This window comes from Sphaerodactylus townsendi, linkage group LG01 (genome assembly GCF_021028975.2).
Source record: "Sphaerodactylus townsendi isolate TG3544 linkage group LG01, MPM_Stown_v2.3, whole genome shotgun sequence".
NCBI lineage: Eukaryota > Metazoa > Chordata > Lepidosauria > Squamata > Sphaerodactylidae > Sphaerodactylus > Sphaerodactylus townsendi.
The window spans coordinates 21,537,265-21,553,558 of record NC_059425.1 but is presented as its reverse complement, the minus strand read 5'-3'; the positions used below and the strand labels follow the sequence as shown (position 1 = coordinate 21,553,558).

The 16,294-nt window shown below is 47.1% G+C and overlaps 1 protein-coding gene across 9 annotated transcripts in view; it reads right to left on the bottom strand.

Moving 5' to 3' along the window:
- Positions 1 to 16,294, bottom strand: part of MEF2D (myocyte enhancer factor 2D) — a 199,027-nt gene that overhangs the window by 52,684 nt on the left and 130,049 nt on the right. For all 9 annotated transcript variants that reach the window (XM_048513202.1, XM_048513143.1, XM_048513158.1 and 6 more), the window contains one exon: positions 10,475 to 10,678. In XM_048513202.1, coding sequence (XP_048369159.1) covers positions 10,475 to 10,678 — 204 coding nt within the window. The remainder of the gene's footprint in view (positions 1 to 10,474; positions 10,679 to 16,294) is intronic.

The window sequence follows — 16,294 nt, the reverse complement described above, 5'->3', positions numbered from 1 at the left end:
AATTGGCCAGCGTTTGTCCTCCAGCGCCCGGAAAACAAAGAGTTAAAACGGCAAAGCTTGCAATCTCCTGCGCTTTGGAAGTGCATTCATTTTTTATCAGCCTTCCATTTGCTTGGCACTCAGCACAAAAAAGAAAAGCTTTACCCTGTCGGTGGATTTTCTTTCCTCCCTCCCTCCTGCCAGCCCTGCATCTCAGAACGGAAAAATGGGCCAGAGCGAATCTCTGTAAATTATCTATGGAGAACAGGAGGCAGTCTCAACCTTTTCACGTGCCATGCAAACGAGGCTGCGGTCTCTGCTCCCGGAGAGATCTCCTCCTTGCTGTCGCTGACGTTTGCATGCTGACGAACACTGTTGGGGGGGGGGGGGGGAGAGATGATCACAATGGGCAACCATGCGGGAAGTCAAGGGCAAAAGGTCACAGTTACAAACCAGGCCAAGAATTCTTTCCAAAAAGAACCAGAGAATCTGAGGCTTGCTTACACTGTGCGTTCAGCTGGGCAGGGGAAGGGGTTTACTTTAGTGGCAGAGCTTGTGGGACCCGTGCTGGAGGTTCCAGTTTTGAACTCTGGCACCAATCACTTTGGGTCTCAGCTAGAAAGGTTGGAAAGAGCGCCAGAAGAGCCAGCACCAGTAGGCTGATGCCTTATAAAGGTGGTTTCGTGGGACTTCTGAAATTCTGAGAGAGTCCACAGCTTGGCAGAGGGCGGGGCAGGAAGCATGGGACAGCCCAACCTTGCCAGATCCTGGAAGCTAAGCAAGGCCAGTACTTGGAAGAGAGGCCTCCCGGGAAGACTCTGCAGAGGAAGGCAATGGCAAACCACCTCCGCTTCTCACTTGCCTCGACAGCCCCTTGCTGGAATCGCTGTTAAGTCAGCTGGACTTGGGGGCACTTTACACACACACACACACACACACACACACAGAGTTCTGTGGCAGAGTACACACTTTGCATGTAGATGACTGTAGGTTCCATCCGAGGCATGTCCGAACAAACAGGGGGATCACCCACAACCTGGGCTGCCTGGTGATGTGTCGGCCTGTGATACCGAGATCCACTGCTTTTGCAGATCGCTCTGCAAGGCCTCCCTGTGTACTTTTCTTCAAACCTGTTGCAAGGATAATAGCATTCACAGGCAGATGCGTATCTAGGGAAAATATAGCCTGCTGCAAAATCTGAGTTTTCCACACCCCGCCCCCCATATGGGCAGCCACCCTCCTCCACCATGACCAAACAACATTATTTTGCACCAGGTCATCAGGGAAGGAGGAGGGGTGTGGGAGGCGATTTTCTGCCCCCCCCCCACGTGACTAAATGGTCGCAACCCAGGGACATTTGACCCCACATGTCCCCCTGGGCGGTACGCCCCTGTTCACAGGCCATTCTTGGCCCTGAAGAAAGGCCTTTGCTGCTGGAAGCCGGAGAGCCAATGTGCGTCTGACTAAAACAGGGTATCTAGACCAGCAGTTCGACAGCAGCAGCAGCGACATACACTATCATGGAAGATCTGCAGCTTAGCACTTGGCCACCGTGTGCTGAAAGCCCCAACTTCAATCCCCTCCACTTTCAGGTAAAAGCATTTTGTTCGGCAGAAAGACCCTGGAGAATTGTCATCAGTCATAGCAGGTCACCCTGGGCAAGGTGGGCCAATAGGCTGACCCAGTGCAAGGCTGTTTCGTAAGAACTTAAAAGCTGCCCTGGGCTCACTTTTTCCATCTGGATCCGGTTGTTTATGAGCTGCTAGCCACAAGGATGGGCTGCCTGTCATGCGCTCGATGCAAGGTGGCCTTTGAGGAGTATTACACAAACAGCTGGTGTGGAACAAGACTGCGCGTCTCCCAATGGCTGCGGATCACTGGCAGCACGTTCTGCCACTGCTCCCAAGTCTACGCCGGCTTCCACAGCTTTTCCGGGCAAACACATTCCAGATGTTGGTTTTGACCTTAAAAAAACCCCTAAGCAGCTTTGGATCTGTGGGCTGTAGAAAAATCTACCCCAGCCCTTACCTACATCCCTAGATTGACCAAGAATGCCCTCTTAATACCATCATCTGTGCATCGTGCACACTTACAGGTCATGTAGGGTACCAACCACGACCTTGGACGTACCCTGTTTTCTGGTAAAGCACAGTCCCTGTTATTGTTTATTGGGGCTACCTTGTTACAATATGGTTAGTACAAGTTGCGAGAGTTTGTGCGTCAACATTCAAGCGTCAGGGAAGTCTATCATTTTGCACACTGCATATTTAAAATTGATGTAGGCTGACTTTGGTTTTTCTAATGGATTTTCAGCCAATGCAATTATTATTATTTTGGCCACGGCCTTCAGTCTGAAAGACCCAAGCAACACTGTTAAAGATGGGACATTTTGGAAGTCATTAATTTGTAGGGTTGCCATAGGTCAGAGGCAACTGGACAGCGCATAACACCCAAATTTATACCAGTGGACTGTGGGCTACTTTAAAAACAACAAATCCAGGAGGACAACACCCTTCAATGGTGTGCAATAAACGGAAAGGGCGTGTGGCTCAGGCGATCATCCTCGGTTTAAGAATGAGGATGTTTCCAAGGATTTCCCTGTTTGCATCTGTGAAATACTGAAATGTATTATTAGCTGTCTGTGTCTAGGGCTGCGCCCTGGAACAACCCAATAGTTACTGCAAGGGAACAAGAACATAAGAAAGAGCCTTGCTGGATCAGACCAGAGTCCATCTAGTCCAGCACTCTGCTACTCGCAGTGGCCCACCAGGTCCCTTTGGGAACTCACCTGCAGGATGTGAAAGCAATGGCCTTCTGCTGCTGCTGTCCCCATTACCTGGGAAGCTCAGCAGTGGCATGCAAACTGACCTTCGGTGGGGGGAGTCTAACTCCCACCCATTTCCCAACTAGCTCAAGGCACTATGCACCTCCCCAACTCTATTTTATCCTTACACCAAGCAATGTGATATGGGTAACCCTGAGAGAGGGAACAGGTGCAAGGTCATATTAGTATGGCATCACAAGCTGGGATCCAAACCTGGGTCACCCCAGTGCCAGTCTAGTCCCTACCCTCTAGCAGCTAGCATGACTCTGGATATGGAGGTTCATCTAGAAACAGGGGTGTACCATCCGGGGGGACATTTGGGGTCCAATGTCCCCAGGCTGCAGCCATTTAGTTATGAGGGGGCAGAAAATTGCCCCCGATACCCTTCCTCCTTCCCCCTGGTCCATGAAAAAACATTGTTTGGTTGTGGTGGTGGAGGGCAGCTGCTCATACTGGGAGGGGGGGCACACACTCAGATTTTGCACCAGGCTACATTTTCCCTAGATATCCTCTTGTTTAGCTGGCTAGGGCTCACCAAAATTAGATCACAGGTCCATCTAGTTCAGTTTCACAGGAAAGGGTAGAGATTAATCACAGAACGCTAATTGTGAAAAGTGCCATCAAGTCACAGAACGTTTATAGCAACCCCATGTGGTCTTAAAGGTAAGGTATGTTCAGAGGTGCTGAGAGAGTTCTGAGAGAATTGTGACTAGCCCAGGGTAGGAACCTCCGGCTCTCAGATAAAATTCAGGAACTGATTCCATCAGCCCCTACCAGCATGGCCAATTGGCCATGCTGACAGAGGCTGATGGGAATTGTAGTTCCTGAACATCTGGAGAGCCGCAGGTTCCCTACCCCTGGACTAGCCCAAGGTCACCCAGCTGACATGTGTTAGAGTGCACAAGCTAATCTCGTTCACCAGTTTAGCCTCCACAGTTCAAGCGGCAAAGTGGGGAATCAAACCCGATTCTCCAGATTAGAGTGCACCCACTCTTAACCACTACACCACACTGGCTCTACACCACTGCTGGGTCTCTCATGCAACGGGTCACATGGGGTGACGTCGCATCATGATGTTTACAAGGCAGACTATGTTTATGGTGTGGTTTGCCACTGCCTTCCCCAATTGTCTGCACAGAACATTAGATGCTGCCTTATAACAAGTGAGACCGTCATGCATTGTACAGTCTAATCTGACTGCCGTTGATTCCGCAAGAACTCAAATACAGAGAGGACTTTCTTCATGCCCGCTAGTTGAGACCTCTTTTAACTGGAGGTGTCTGGGACTGAATCAAAGATCTTCTGCACGCAAACAGTTGTTCTATCGCTGAGCGATGGTCCCCCTCCAGGGTCAGAATTCATTTGAAGCTGGCTTATGCAGAGCACTAGGCAATTTACCAGCCCCAAGCGCTAGGCAATTTACTCTGACAGACATCACAGGTTCTTTCCCAACCTTATTTATCCCTCACATTGTTAACCTTTCGTCAGAGAGAAGGGCCTAGGGAGACGAATCGGGGACATTCTCTCTCTTTGTTACTATGATACAATGGCTGCTAAACAAAGGCCTCTTCCTCCACCTTCTCTTAGCCCCCACAGCTAAGAATCACAGTGTCCCATGAGACCAAGGGATCCATAAAAGCCACAGCCCAGAAGCTGGGAGAGCAGCTTGCCTACGGCCATCCTTCAAGATCACAGCAGCGTCCTGAGGGTGCTCGAGCAACAGCCACAGAAGGCCATTGCTTTCACATCCTACATGTGAACTCCCAAAGGCACCTGGTGGGCCACTGCGAGTAGCAGAGAGCTGGACTAGATGGACTCTGGTCTGATCCAGCTGGCTTGTTCTTATGTTCTTATGTTCTTAAGATTCAAATAGATTCTTCCCAATTCATAGCCAAGTACCCCAGCTCCTTAAATAAAGCCTACGTTATTTAGCAAAACAACGTTTTGAACTATCTCAGTACCCAACAACAGGTAGATGGATGGGATTTCTGAAGACTTTCCAAAGGCTTTCCGAAGACATGCTCAAGGTTCCTTGGAAACTTCTCAGAAGTTCCTCAATGGGAAGGCACCTGGCAGTTGAGCTTCCAAGAAAGGAATCTGACAGATCTCACCATGAGTCTTGGGTGTTTTTGAGTTCACACTGGAGAACCGGGTTTGATTCCCCACTCCTCCACCTGAGTGGCAGAGGCTTATCTGGGGAACCAGATTTATTTCCGAACTCCTACATTCCTGCTGGGTGACCGTGGGCTAGTTACAGTTCTCTCAGAACTCTCTCAGTCCCATCTACCTCATGGAGAGAAAGGGAAAGGAGCTTGTAAGCCCCTTTGAGTCTCCTCACAGGAGATAAAGGTGGAATATAAATCCAAACTCCTCTTCTTCCTCCTCCTCTTTGTAGCTACAAACATCAGTAATGGACAGAAGAGGAAGAGTTGGTTTTTATACCCCACTTTCTCTAAAGGAGTAGCTTATGAACTCCTTCCCTTTCTCTGCCCACAACGGACACCTTCTGCGGTAGGTAGTTGGAGCTGAGAGAGTTCTGAGAGAACTGTGACTAGCCCAGGGTCACCCAGCAGGCTCCATGTGTGGGAGTGGGGAAACAAAGCCAGCTCACCAAATAAAAGACTGCTGCTCATGTGGAGGAGTGGAGAATCAAGTCTGCCGTTCTTAACCACTACACCACAGCAGACTTGAGTGGTCTTCATAGGTCTCCACAAAAGTTGTGCCTACCTGACAGGTAGTTCCCACAGGCCAAAGTGAATCCGTAAAAGACTGACTGCTTCCACACTCTAGAACGAACTCCACTCTACCATCCTGCTCCCCAAAGTGGCTTGCTAGATGGCCTTGGGAAGCCCATAAGCAAAGGATGAAGAAAACTGCCCTTCACTGTTGGTTCCTTGCCCCCAGCATTTGCCATTCAATGGTATACTACCTCTCAACATGGAGGTTCTATTTTGCCTTTACTGCTTTTCTTTTCCTGCAAGAGATTTTCCTGTAAGACAACAGACTTTCAAAGGTGATTTATCATTGGGGTGCTGTGTGGTTTCCGGGCTGTATGGCTGTGTTCTAGTAGCATTTTTCTCCTGACAGAGGATCCTCTGAAGATGCCAGCCACAGATGCAGGAGAAATGTCAGGAGAGAATGCTGCTACAACACGGCCACACAGCCCGGAAACCACAAAGAACCCCAGTGATTCTGGCCATGAAAGCCTTCAACAATACAGTGATTTACCATTGCCTGCTTCTGGACTCCCTCAGTGGTCTCCCACCCAAGTACTAACCAGAGCCGATCTTTATTATTTTCTGAGATTTGATGAGATCGGACTAGCGTAGGATATGCAGGTCACGGCATCACAGCTAACAGCCATTGAAAAAAAAACCTCTGCTTTTTCATGAATTGGTCGAATCATCTTTTAAGGCTGGTGGTCACATCTAACAATGGCAAATTGCTTAATCGTGAAAAACACTTTGTTTAATCTTTCCTTAATCTCCTGTTCATTAACTTCGCTTGGTGACACCTTTCCCCCAAATACTCGTATAGTGGGAGAAAAAGTACCCTTCTCCCACTCTTTCAACATTATGGTTCGGTTCAGACATTCTGCAAAACCATAAAACACACAAAGAAGACAAACTACAAGAACATTCATGACAAATCAGACCAAAAAAACAGCAAAAAATTTGAAGCAAAAACCTATACTGGCTCTAGAGCCCAGTAAAAAACCTGCTCTCCCTGCTGAGGCAGGAAAAATACTGGCGCTCAAGATGGATGCCTGGCCTTCCACAGGAAGTAGCAATTTTCCGTTCCTGCCTTCCTGAGGAAGGGGTGGGAAATCACCCATCCAGGATGCCCTCAGTGGCCTCCAGGAGAACCACATTTCATCACCTTTGTTCGGATCGGGCATTTCTGTAGTTGAGGAGTCTACGAGGACGACACCATGATGGAGTCACGATTAAGCCACTATCTCCACCTTTGCCTATCAGGAAAACCAGTTGGTGGAGGAATGAGGAATTAAACCCAACTCTCCAAATTAGAGCGAGCAGTTCTTAACCACTATACTATGCTGGCTCCTCAAAGATGCTCCTCAAAATGTGGTAAGGAGGAAGTGCATTTTTTTACACAGGGCACAGTCTTTTCACTCAATGTATTTTTTCTGTTTGCAAAATTTAAAGAACACCGTGTATAATTATGTTGTCATTGATTTGCCACAGATCTGATGGCTAGATCATTTCTAGCTTTCTGAGTCCAACTCTGCCCCTCCAGATGTTCATGGACTACAATCCCCATCAGCCCCTGCCAGCACTAGAGGCTGATGGGAATCGTAGTCTATGAACATCTGGAGGGGCAGAGCTGATCACCCCTGATGTAAGCTATTTTGGGTTCCCACTGGGTCCCAATGGGATAAATGAAGTAAATCAGTCACTCAAACCAAGGCTTTGCAATATGTCTGCCCATCCCTCATTTGACAAACCTCTGACACATTCCTCCACCCTTCGCTTTGAACTCAGAAAGCTAGAAATGATTTAGCCATCAGGTCTGCGGCAAATCAATGACAACATAATTACACATGGTGTTTTTTTTAAATGTTGCAAACAGGAAAAAAAATACACTGAGGGAACCTGAGTGAAAAGAGCGTACCATGTGCGAAAAAATGCACTTCCTCCTTACCACATTTTCCCCCCCTGCACCCCTCCACTGGCCTTGTCTTCCACACCGTCTGAGCAGATAAATTGAATGACTAAAGGTTCTGCGTGCCTTAATTTATGTTCTTGTAATGTCAATAATTACCCAGCCAACCCTTTCATTTGTCTAAATTTCCCCAAGCATAAAAGGGAACTGCCCACACACAGTCTTTCATTGAAAGGTGACAAAGCGGCTGTTACAGACGAAGCTCTGTCCCACTCTCTGGAACGTGGCACACGCGCAGGAAGCGCGGCCTTTTGTGGCTGGCAAAGTGGCTGCTGAAAGGAGAGGAGGGAAACAGAGGGAGGGAGTTGGGGGTGGACGGATACCTGGGAGGCTGAAGACCAAGATTGGCTCACCTCCATCTCGGGCTGCGCTTATAGTCCTGATTGCTCTCTGGCCTGTTTCCAGAAGTGCTCTTGGAAGTCTCCTTTTCACTAAAAGATCCACACTCCCACCAGAAATTAAACCCGATTAAGTTACCACTGGAGGTCAGGGGAGTCATGATGTAATCCTAACGTTTTACTCATCTCTGCATCGGATGAGCACTTGTCAGAACCACAGGGAGTGGGGGTGGAATGACATTTCTCCCCTTGTGGTGGCATTTCCCTGTACACAACAATCTAAGATCCTTGGACAGGCTCAATCATGACATGTGAATTACCACCACCCCTTAACTTCATCTGATCTAGTTTCTTCAGCTGTTACAGTGCATAGTGGTGTACTGATGCCAGAAGGTGCACCTGCCAAAATTTCTCCTTCCCGGTGAAATTGTTACTTTCATTATCACTGGGGTGGAGCTTCATTTCCAAATCAGAAGAAGGAGGAGGAGGAGGAGGAGGAGGAGGAGGAGGAGGAGGAGGAGGAGGAGGAGGAGGAGAAGGAGAAGGAGAAGGAGAAGGAGGAGAAGGAGGAGGAGGAGGAGGAGGAGTTTGGATTTATATCCCCCCTTTCTCTCCTGCAGGAGACTCAAAGGGGCTTACAATCTCCTTGTCCTTCTCCCCTCACAATAAGTGCATCATTACCTATCAGATGTGATTGCGGTATGGAATGTCGCAATTCGAAGGGTGTCTATTTCTGGTTGGGAAAAACCAAGAGGATCTGGCTGTGGTAGGTTCTCCAGGCGGCATGGTAGATTTTGCTCCTAACATTTCACCAGCATCTATGACTGGCATCTTCAGAAGAATCAAAAGGATCACTTCTTTAAAGAATCTGGCTTCTAGCCTCCAAACTGTGAGCTGATTTCGCCCACATTCAACACCCCAGTAGCCACTTTTGGTCCCCAGAAACATCACTTAAGGAGTTGTGGACTCACAGGGACAAGCGGCTGCAAAGTTCATGGAGGAGGGCTGCAGGGAATAACAGGTAAAATTGCTCTACTTCTAGTGTGGTGTAGTGGTTAAGAGCAGGTAAATTCTAATCTGGAGAACTGGGTTTGATTCCCCACTCTTCCACCTGAGTGGCAGAGGCTTATCTGGTGAACCAGATGTGTTTCCGCACTCCTACATTCCTGCTGGGTGACCTTGGGCTGGCAACAGCCAACAGCCAAGAATTTCTTCATCATCATCCTGACGTTTTGTGCGTCCACCTATGAGAACATGACGCTTATCTGCTGAAGTTGAATACTTACTGGCATCTTTCGCATCTATACCATTAATGGATCTCTTTGAAAGTTATACCTTAATTACAGAGACTTGATATCTTAGCATTGTCTTTGGGATCCCCTGTATTTGTATTATTCATTGCCTTGTTGGTCTTATCTATAATATGTATACTTCATTGTTGATTAAGAGTTGTGGGTCTGTTATATGAATGCTTTAGTTATTTTCATTAAAAATAAAGTTTTTAACTTCACACTAGAGCCAGGCACATTCTTTTTCCTTTTGTAAGCTAGATACTGTATTTGGCTCATCCAGTAATTCTGACCTTGGGCTAGTCACAGTTCTTCAGAACTCTCTCAGCCCCACCTACCTCCCAAGGTGTCTGTTGTGGGGAGAGGAAGGGAGAGGAGCTTGTAGGCCACCTTGAGTCTCCTTACAGGAGAGAAAGGTGGGGTATAAATCCAAACTCTTCTTCTCCTTTCATCAATGCCCCCCTTCCCTGCTCCTTCCTGCAGTACCCTCACAGGGCTTTTCGTTCACAGGGGTCCCGCAACCTCAGGGACAATTGGAAGTTCAAGGATGGCGGGGGAAACCCCGCCCCCCATTCCTCTGTCACTCTGTGGGAGACAAGCCTTTTGATTCTGTTGGCCTCACACCCCAACCATGGACTTCTTTGATAGGAAACAGAGAGCCAAGATAGAGCTATGCCCATGCCTACAAAGACTTCAATAAAGCTGGGTGCAGCAAGGGGCTGCAAGACTCTGGGCACTTCCACACATGCAGAATAATGCATTTTCAATCCACTTTCAGAATTGTTTGCAGGTAGATTTTGTTATTCCACACAGTAAAATCCAGCAAAGTGCATTAAAAGTGGATTTGCACAGTAAAATCCACCGAAGTGGATTGAAAGTGAAATATTCTGCATGTGCGACAATTCCCAGAGAGTCAGGGAAGTGAGAAATAGAAACAGAAGAATCAAGGCTAGAATGAGATTTAGGGGACTAAAGAAAACAGAAAATAGCAGACAGGCAACAGGCTACTGCTTCTCTATCTGAGGCAGGAAAGAAACTGAGGAGGAGGGGCGACTCCCACAGGAACAGGAAGTCCTGCCACTCCGTCATGAGGTGGGAATCACCCAATAATAAAGATGTCCTCCTACTTAGGGGAGAACAGAAAGCTCGGCCTTCTTATATAAAGTTAGACAATCAGATAACCTACCAAGCTTTACCACAAAACGGGATGTTCAAGTGTCCCACGGTCATATACATCCTGGATTCGCTGGGGATTGTTGCATGTGATCTAGACACAGCACTACGGTTTGGAATGCTCTAATACCACATGGCTTGCCGGTACAAGGGTCAGAGGAAGATGCAGGGAGGGAAATGCTGTTTACCTCAATGATATCTGCGTTGGTCCGGCTCTCATGGGGTTCGTTGTACTCCGTATACTTCAGAAGAACCTTGTCCATGTCAGTGCTGGCGTACTGGAACAGTTTGTTCGAATGGTTGAAAATGATCAGGGCAATCTCGCAGTCACACAGGACGCTGAGTTCGTAGGCTTTCTTCATCAACCCAAACTTCCGTTTGGTGAACGTCACCTGCAGGAGGGCAGCCAAAGAAGCAAAAGACACTGTCAGTTTGATATGGCTCTTCATTAAACCAGTCAATGTGGTTTATGGGTCAACCCAAAGAAGGTCGCATGAGGGGCGAGATCGAATTTCCAAAGCCATCTGGTTCAATTTTAATCCCCCTTCCCCTTTCAATTACAACTTTGTTTTCTCCCTTAGAAATAAATCCACAAGTCTTTAGATTGGCACCAGTTTCTCTTTTCTGCACGCTGAATTTCTCCACTGATGGCATAAAAACGGTGTAAAAAGAAACTAAACAAAATCAACCACATACAAAACCAAAAAAAGAAACAGTGATGGCTGTATTGGCTCATCTTTAGTTTGTACCAATTTACAACAACAAAACATGAAATGCTAACACAGAATATCATGCCAATCATAAAAAACCCTAAACGCAGATCATCAGTTTGACAGTCAACCACGCAAGACGCCAGAAAACACCTTCTGAAGTTTCCGTACATAGAAATCTGGTCACTCTCAACATATTAGAAATATCAGAACAACTTGTGAGAACACCTTTCCAGGGCAAACCGTAAATTCTTCCATGTTTAATCCCACCCTTCCTCTCTGAGCACCTTCCTCTCCCGCCCCTATTTTTATCCTCACAAAAGGTTGAACGCAGAGACAGTGAGTGGATCCAAGATTACCCAGGGAGCTCCACAGCAGAGTGAAGATCTGAACCCCAGTCTCCTGAACAGAACAGTAAAATAAGTAATAACAAAGATTTTCAATTTGGGCCAAACCGAAAACTTAATGTTCAAGGGGAGCCTTCTAAAACCTTGGTGACAGGGTTTGAAACCACAGGGTTGTGGTTTGAAACCACAGGACTGCCCTCCAAAGGTGGAATAGCCAACCTCCAGGAAGGAGCTGGAGATCTCCTAGAGAATTACAACTGAGTTTCAAATTACATAGATCACTTGTGTATTTCTTTAAAGCATTTATTCCACTTCTCCTGGAATAAATGCATCTCCTGGAGAAAATGGCTGCTTCGGAAGGTGGGCTCTATGGCATTATCCCCAACCAAGGTCCCTCCCCTTCCTAAACCTCACAGGCTCCACCCCCAAATCTCCAGATATTTCCAAACCTGGAGTCAGTAACCCTATCCAAAGCTTACTCCTAAGCATAAGCTCTGTCACAGCCATGGCCACAGATCTCTAGCATGCTCCCCACATTGACATGCACTGCCCCAGCAAAAGGTCTGTGGCTCAGTGGTACAGGCTTTTCTCTGCTACGGACCCTGGACAGCCGCTGCAATCCTGAGCTATAAAAGTAATGGCGATCGGCTCCTCCCTCCCTTGTTTCTTCTCCCAGACTCTCTTCCCTGCTTCAGGGCTCATCCACTCCCTCCTCCCATTCCGAATTGGCTTGTGGTCTCCCTGCTGCTTACCACTGACATCACATCTGGGTGACACAGGTCATAGCTGAACTGAGACTCTTTCACAAGAAGAAGAAGAAGAAGAAGAAGAAGAAGAAGAAGAAGAAGAAGAAGAAGAAGAAGAAGAAGAAGAAGAAGAAGAAGAAGAAGAAGAAGAAGAAGAAGAAGAAGAAGAAGAAGGAGGAGGAGGAGGAGGAGGAGGAGGAGGAGGAGGAGGAGGAGGAGGAGGAGGAGGAGGAGGAGGAGGAGCAGCAGCAGCAGCAGCAGCAGCAGCAGCAGCAGCAGCAGCAGCAGAGTTGGATTAATATGCCCCCTTTCTCTCCTGTAGGAGACTCAAAGGGGTTTACAAACTCCTTATCCTTCCCCCGCCCCCCCAAGCCAGATCCGAGGTCCACATCTTTATACCTCTATTGACAGAGACAATATTTTCTTTAATTTTATTTTCTTTAATCTCTCCCCTCTTGCATTCCAAGGATATCAAAAAGTCCTAAATATGAGCTGCAAGCATTCTTATTCTTCCTCCAAAGAATCACGCTCAGCTGCTTCCCTAGAAGAATGTGCCATCGAGTCACAACCAAGTCACAGGAAAGCCATCCTTGGGGCATTCCAGACAAAGGATGGACAGGGGTGGTTTGCCATTGCCTTCCTCTGCATAGCAACCCTGGACTTCAACGGTGGTCTCCTATCCGAGCATTGACTATGGCTGACCCTGCTTAGCTTCTAAACTATGACAAGCTCAGATTAAGCTGGGCTATTCAGGCCCCCTTCCCAAAATCTTGTTCAGTACTTAAGCCTTTGTTCAAATTTCTGATTTGTTTCAGACTCTGGCAATTCCAGCCCCATTACAGTGCTTATTAGATGTCTCATCCTAGTGACTGTATTGACCTACATTACATAATCTGCCTTCAAGTCACAGCGAGAAGCGTGGTTTTTTTTAAAAAAAACAAACTCCAAATGGTGAATGGAGGCATCTCCACACAACGTGAACGTGAACATTTAAAGATGTCATGCAGCTCGGAGCGTACCATTTCACACCCCGCTGGTTTTGAACTGCTGACTGCTGAGACAGGTACATTGTTTTTGTTGTTTCTCGCAATCCTTGAGAAATTGGCTTATAAATCAGTGGCAGAGTGAACTATTTCACCGGCAGCAGGTAGCAAACACCCTTTGGCAATGAGTAGTATTTGGGATCGGAAAGGAGAGTTATAAACACATTCCTATTCTCAGCATGTGACACAGAAGGAGGAGGAGGAGGAGTTTGGATTTATATCCCCCCTTTCTCAAAGGGGTTTACTCAAAGGGGTTTACAATCTCCTTGCCCTTCCTCCCTCACAACAAACACCCTGTGAGGTGGGTGGGGCTGAGAGAGCTCCGAAGAACTGTGACTAGCCCAAGGTCACCCAGCTGGCGTGTGTGGGAGTGCACAGGCTAATCTGAATTCCCCAGATAAGCCTCCACAACTCAGGCGGCAGAGCCTGGAGTCCCAAGACAGGATCTATGGCAGAAGGTACGACCCACCTTGTGAAAGCCAGGCAGGCAGGGTGCGACCAGTGTCTGGCTGGGATACCACCTCTATTTCGAAGCAAGAAAAGCAGGATAGAAAAATAACAAAATTAATCTCCCTACTGTCAGGCCTCAGTACACCTGCTGGGATGCTCGCAGTAGTTCCTTCTCTCAGACCAGATGAGATGCTCCCCAGCGTTGTTTTCTTGATTTCACAGTTGTACAACACGTTTCCGCAGACAGTGCAGCAAATGACAAGTCTGCTGGCTTCTCATAAGGCTGATAAACTGCTCTTTTTCGTTGGGCTATTCTAGAAGGGCAATTTTCACACTGAAATGCATCTTTGCATGTGTGAAGTGCCGTCGAGTCGCTCCTGACTTAACGGCGACCCTATGAATCGATGACCTCCAAAATGTCCTACTGTGAACAGCCTCGCTCAGGTCATGCAAATCATGGCTTCCTTCATTGAGTCAATCTATCTCATGTTGGGTCTTCCTCTTTTCCTGCCACCTTCAACCTTTCCTAGCGTTATTGTCTTTTCCAGTATCTTCACTGGCAAGCAATAATTGTGCGTGTTTTTTCCCTGGCTCTGCAAAGCTGTGTGATCTAATTTGTGTTGTACTATTTTTCATTATGTTATAGAACCTGTGGTGAGGCTTGTAAACCACCCTAGGCCATACAGGAAGGGGGATAGAATTTTTTTTCAGAAAAGAATAAATAGAAATGTCAGTGGATACATTATTACTTACAAAAAAAGCCTCTGAATTACCAGATGCAATATGGGGGGTGGGAGAGATATCAAAGCACCCATTATCTGGAATTATCTGATTTCTCCTGTACAAAAAGCATAGACTGCTGTACCAAATTCTTTGTTTGTTTGTTTTTAGGTTCCAACATATTTTGAAAGAATTAAACTCTCAGACTGTTGTAAGTCTATGGTGAAACCGGCCACTGTGTTAATTGTGTTGAGGTCCATTACGGGAAGCCCTGTGATAGCCATCTTCTGGTTTCAGGTTGCCCCCCCCCCCTTTACTGCTCGGACTATGGGAAGTGCCACATATATGTCCCTGCATGCGCTTCACCACCTTTAGCAGCTGTTCAACCTGTAGAAATGTAGTAAAAGGTGACCTGTGACCTATTAGTAAACTTTTACATCTGGGTAAGTTACACCAACTTGAATTCCTACCTGTCAGGCAGTTGCTAAAAGATGGAGGAGTAGGCCTGCCAAGAAGAAGACGGCAACACTAAACAGCACCGTAGAGGACTCTTGTACAAATGCACACGAACAAGCCTACACAATCCCTGTTGTGCCTAGGAAATGCTGGTTGGCATGGATGTCACAGGGTACCAGTTACAGACTAGTGCAGTGATGGAGAACCTTTCGGCCTCGGCAAGTCAAAAATTCAGAAAATACCTAACTTGACTCTTGCTGGTGTGTCACCCGTCCCCCCTACAAACACACACACTCCTGAATCAAAGAGAAACAATAATTTACAAATTCAGTTTTTTAAAAACAGTCCAATCGTGTATAGTGCTATGTATGTATAAAGAGCTGTCAAATAATTACCGGTACAAGATTATTATTGTTGTTGATGATGATGTTGTTGTTGTTGTTATCTCCATTGTTACTTACATGCTACACTTCATTGTTACTCACTTGCCAGGCCACTCCTATTCAGATGCCCTCACCTATTGACCTTTACTCACAGGTATATATACTCCACTTGCTTTCCTTTCCTACTATCAGATCCTCTGAAGATGCAAGCCACAGATGCAGGCGAAACATCAGGAGAATGCTGCCAGAACATGGCCATACAGCCCAGAAACCACGCAGCACCCCAATTACAAAAACAACTCAAACAGGGAGAACAGTCGCTGTCGGGTGTACATGAACACCGGCGTGTCACCCAAAACATTGCAGAGTGTCACCCTTCACCATCACTGGACTATCTGCCCATCAATTAAAATAACCACTGAATGCCCTTCGTTTGAGCCTCTGCTTTCTGGAATGAAGCACGAGGCTACTGGATGTAGGGTCTTTCCATTTGCCAGTTCTGCAACTACAGAACTTCCTAGCTACTTGGATTCAGCTACACCCACAATTTTAAAACAATGCTGAGTATTTGCACAGTGCTTTCATGTATTCAAAACGCCTCCCATCTCTCGGCTTGCCATTGTTGCAGTCACCTTATAAGGTAAGGTCAGAATGAGTATTCCTTACGGATGGGGGAGGCGCTGAGGCTACAGAGAACGCCTGGCCAAAACCCACTAATGCACAGGGGTCAAACTCGCAGCCCTCCAGATGTTATGGACTACAGTTCCCATCATTCCCTGCCAGCATGATGCTGGCAGGGGGTGATGGGAACTGTAGTCCATAACATCTGGAGGGCCGCAAGGTTGACCCCTATGTACTAATGCATGCTTGTATGTGTGTAAAGTACTGTTTTATGGCAACCCTGTAGGGTTTTCAAGGTAAGAGGCTAACAGAAGTGGCTGGCCATTGCCTTCCTCTGCAAAGGAACCCCAGAATTCTCAGGTGGTTTCCCACCCCAGTACTCACCAGGACCAACTCTGTTTAACGTCTGAGATCTGACGCGAACAGGCTAGCTGGGCCATCCGGGCCAGGGGAACCCATGTAAAGCAAAGGTGAAATTAAAGCCAGATATTTCATTCTGTAGCTTGGTGGCTTCGCTACTACCTTTCTAGAA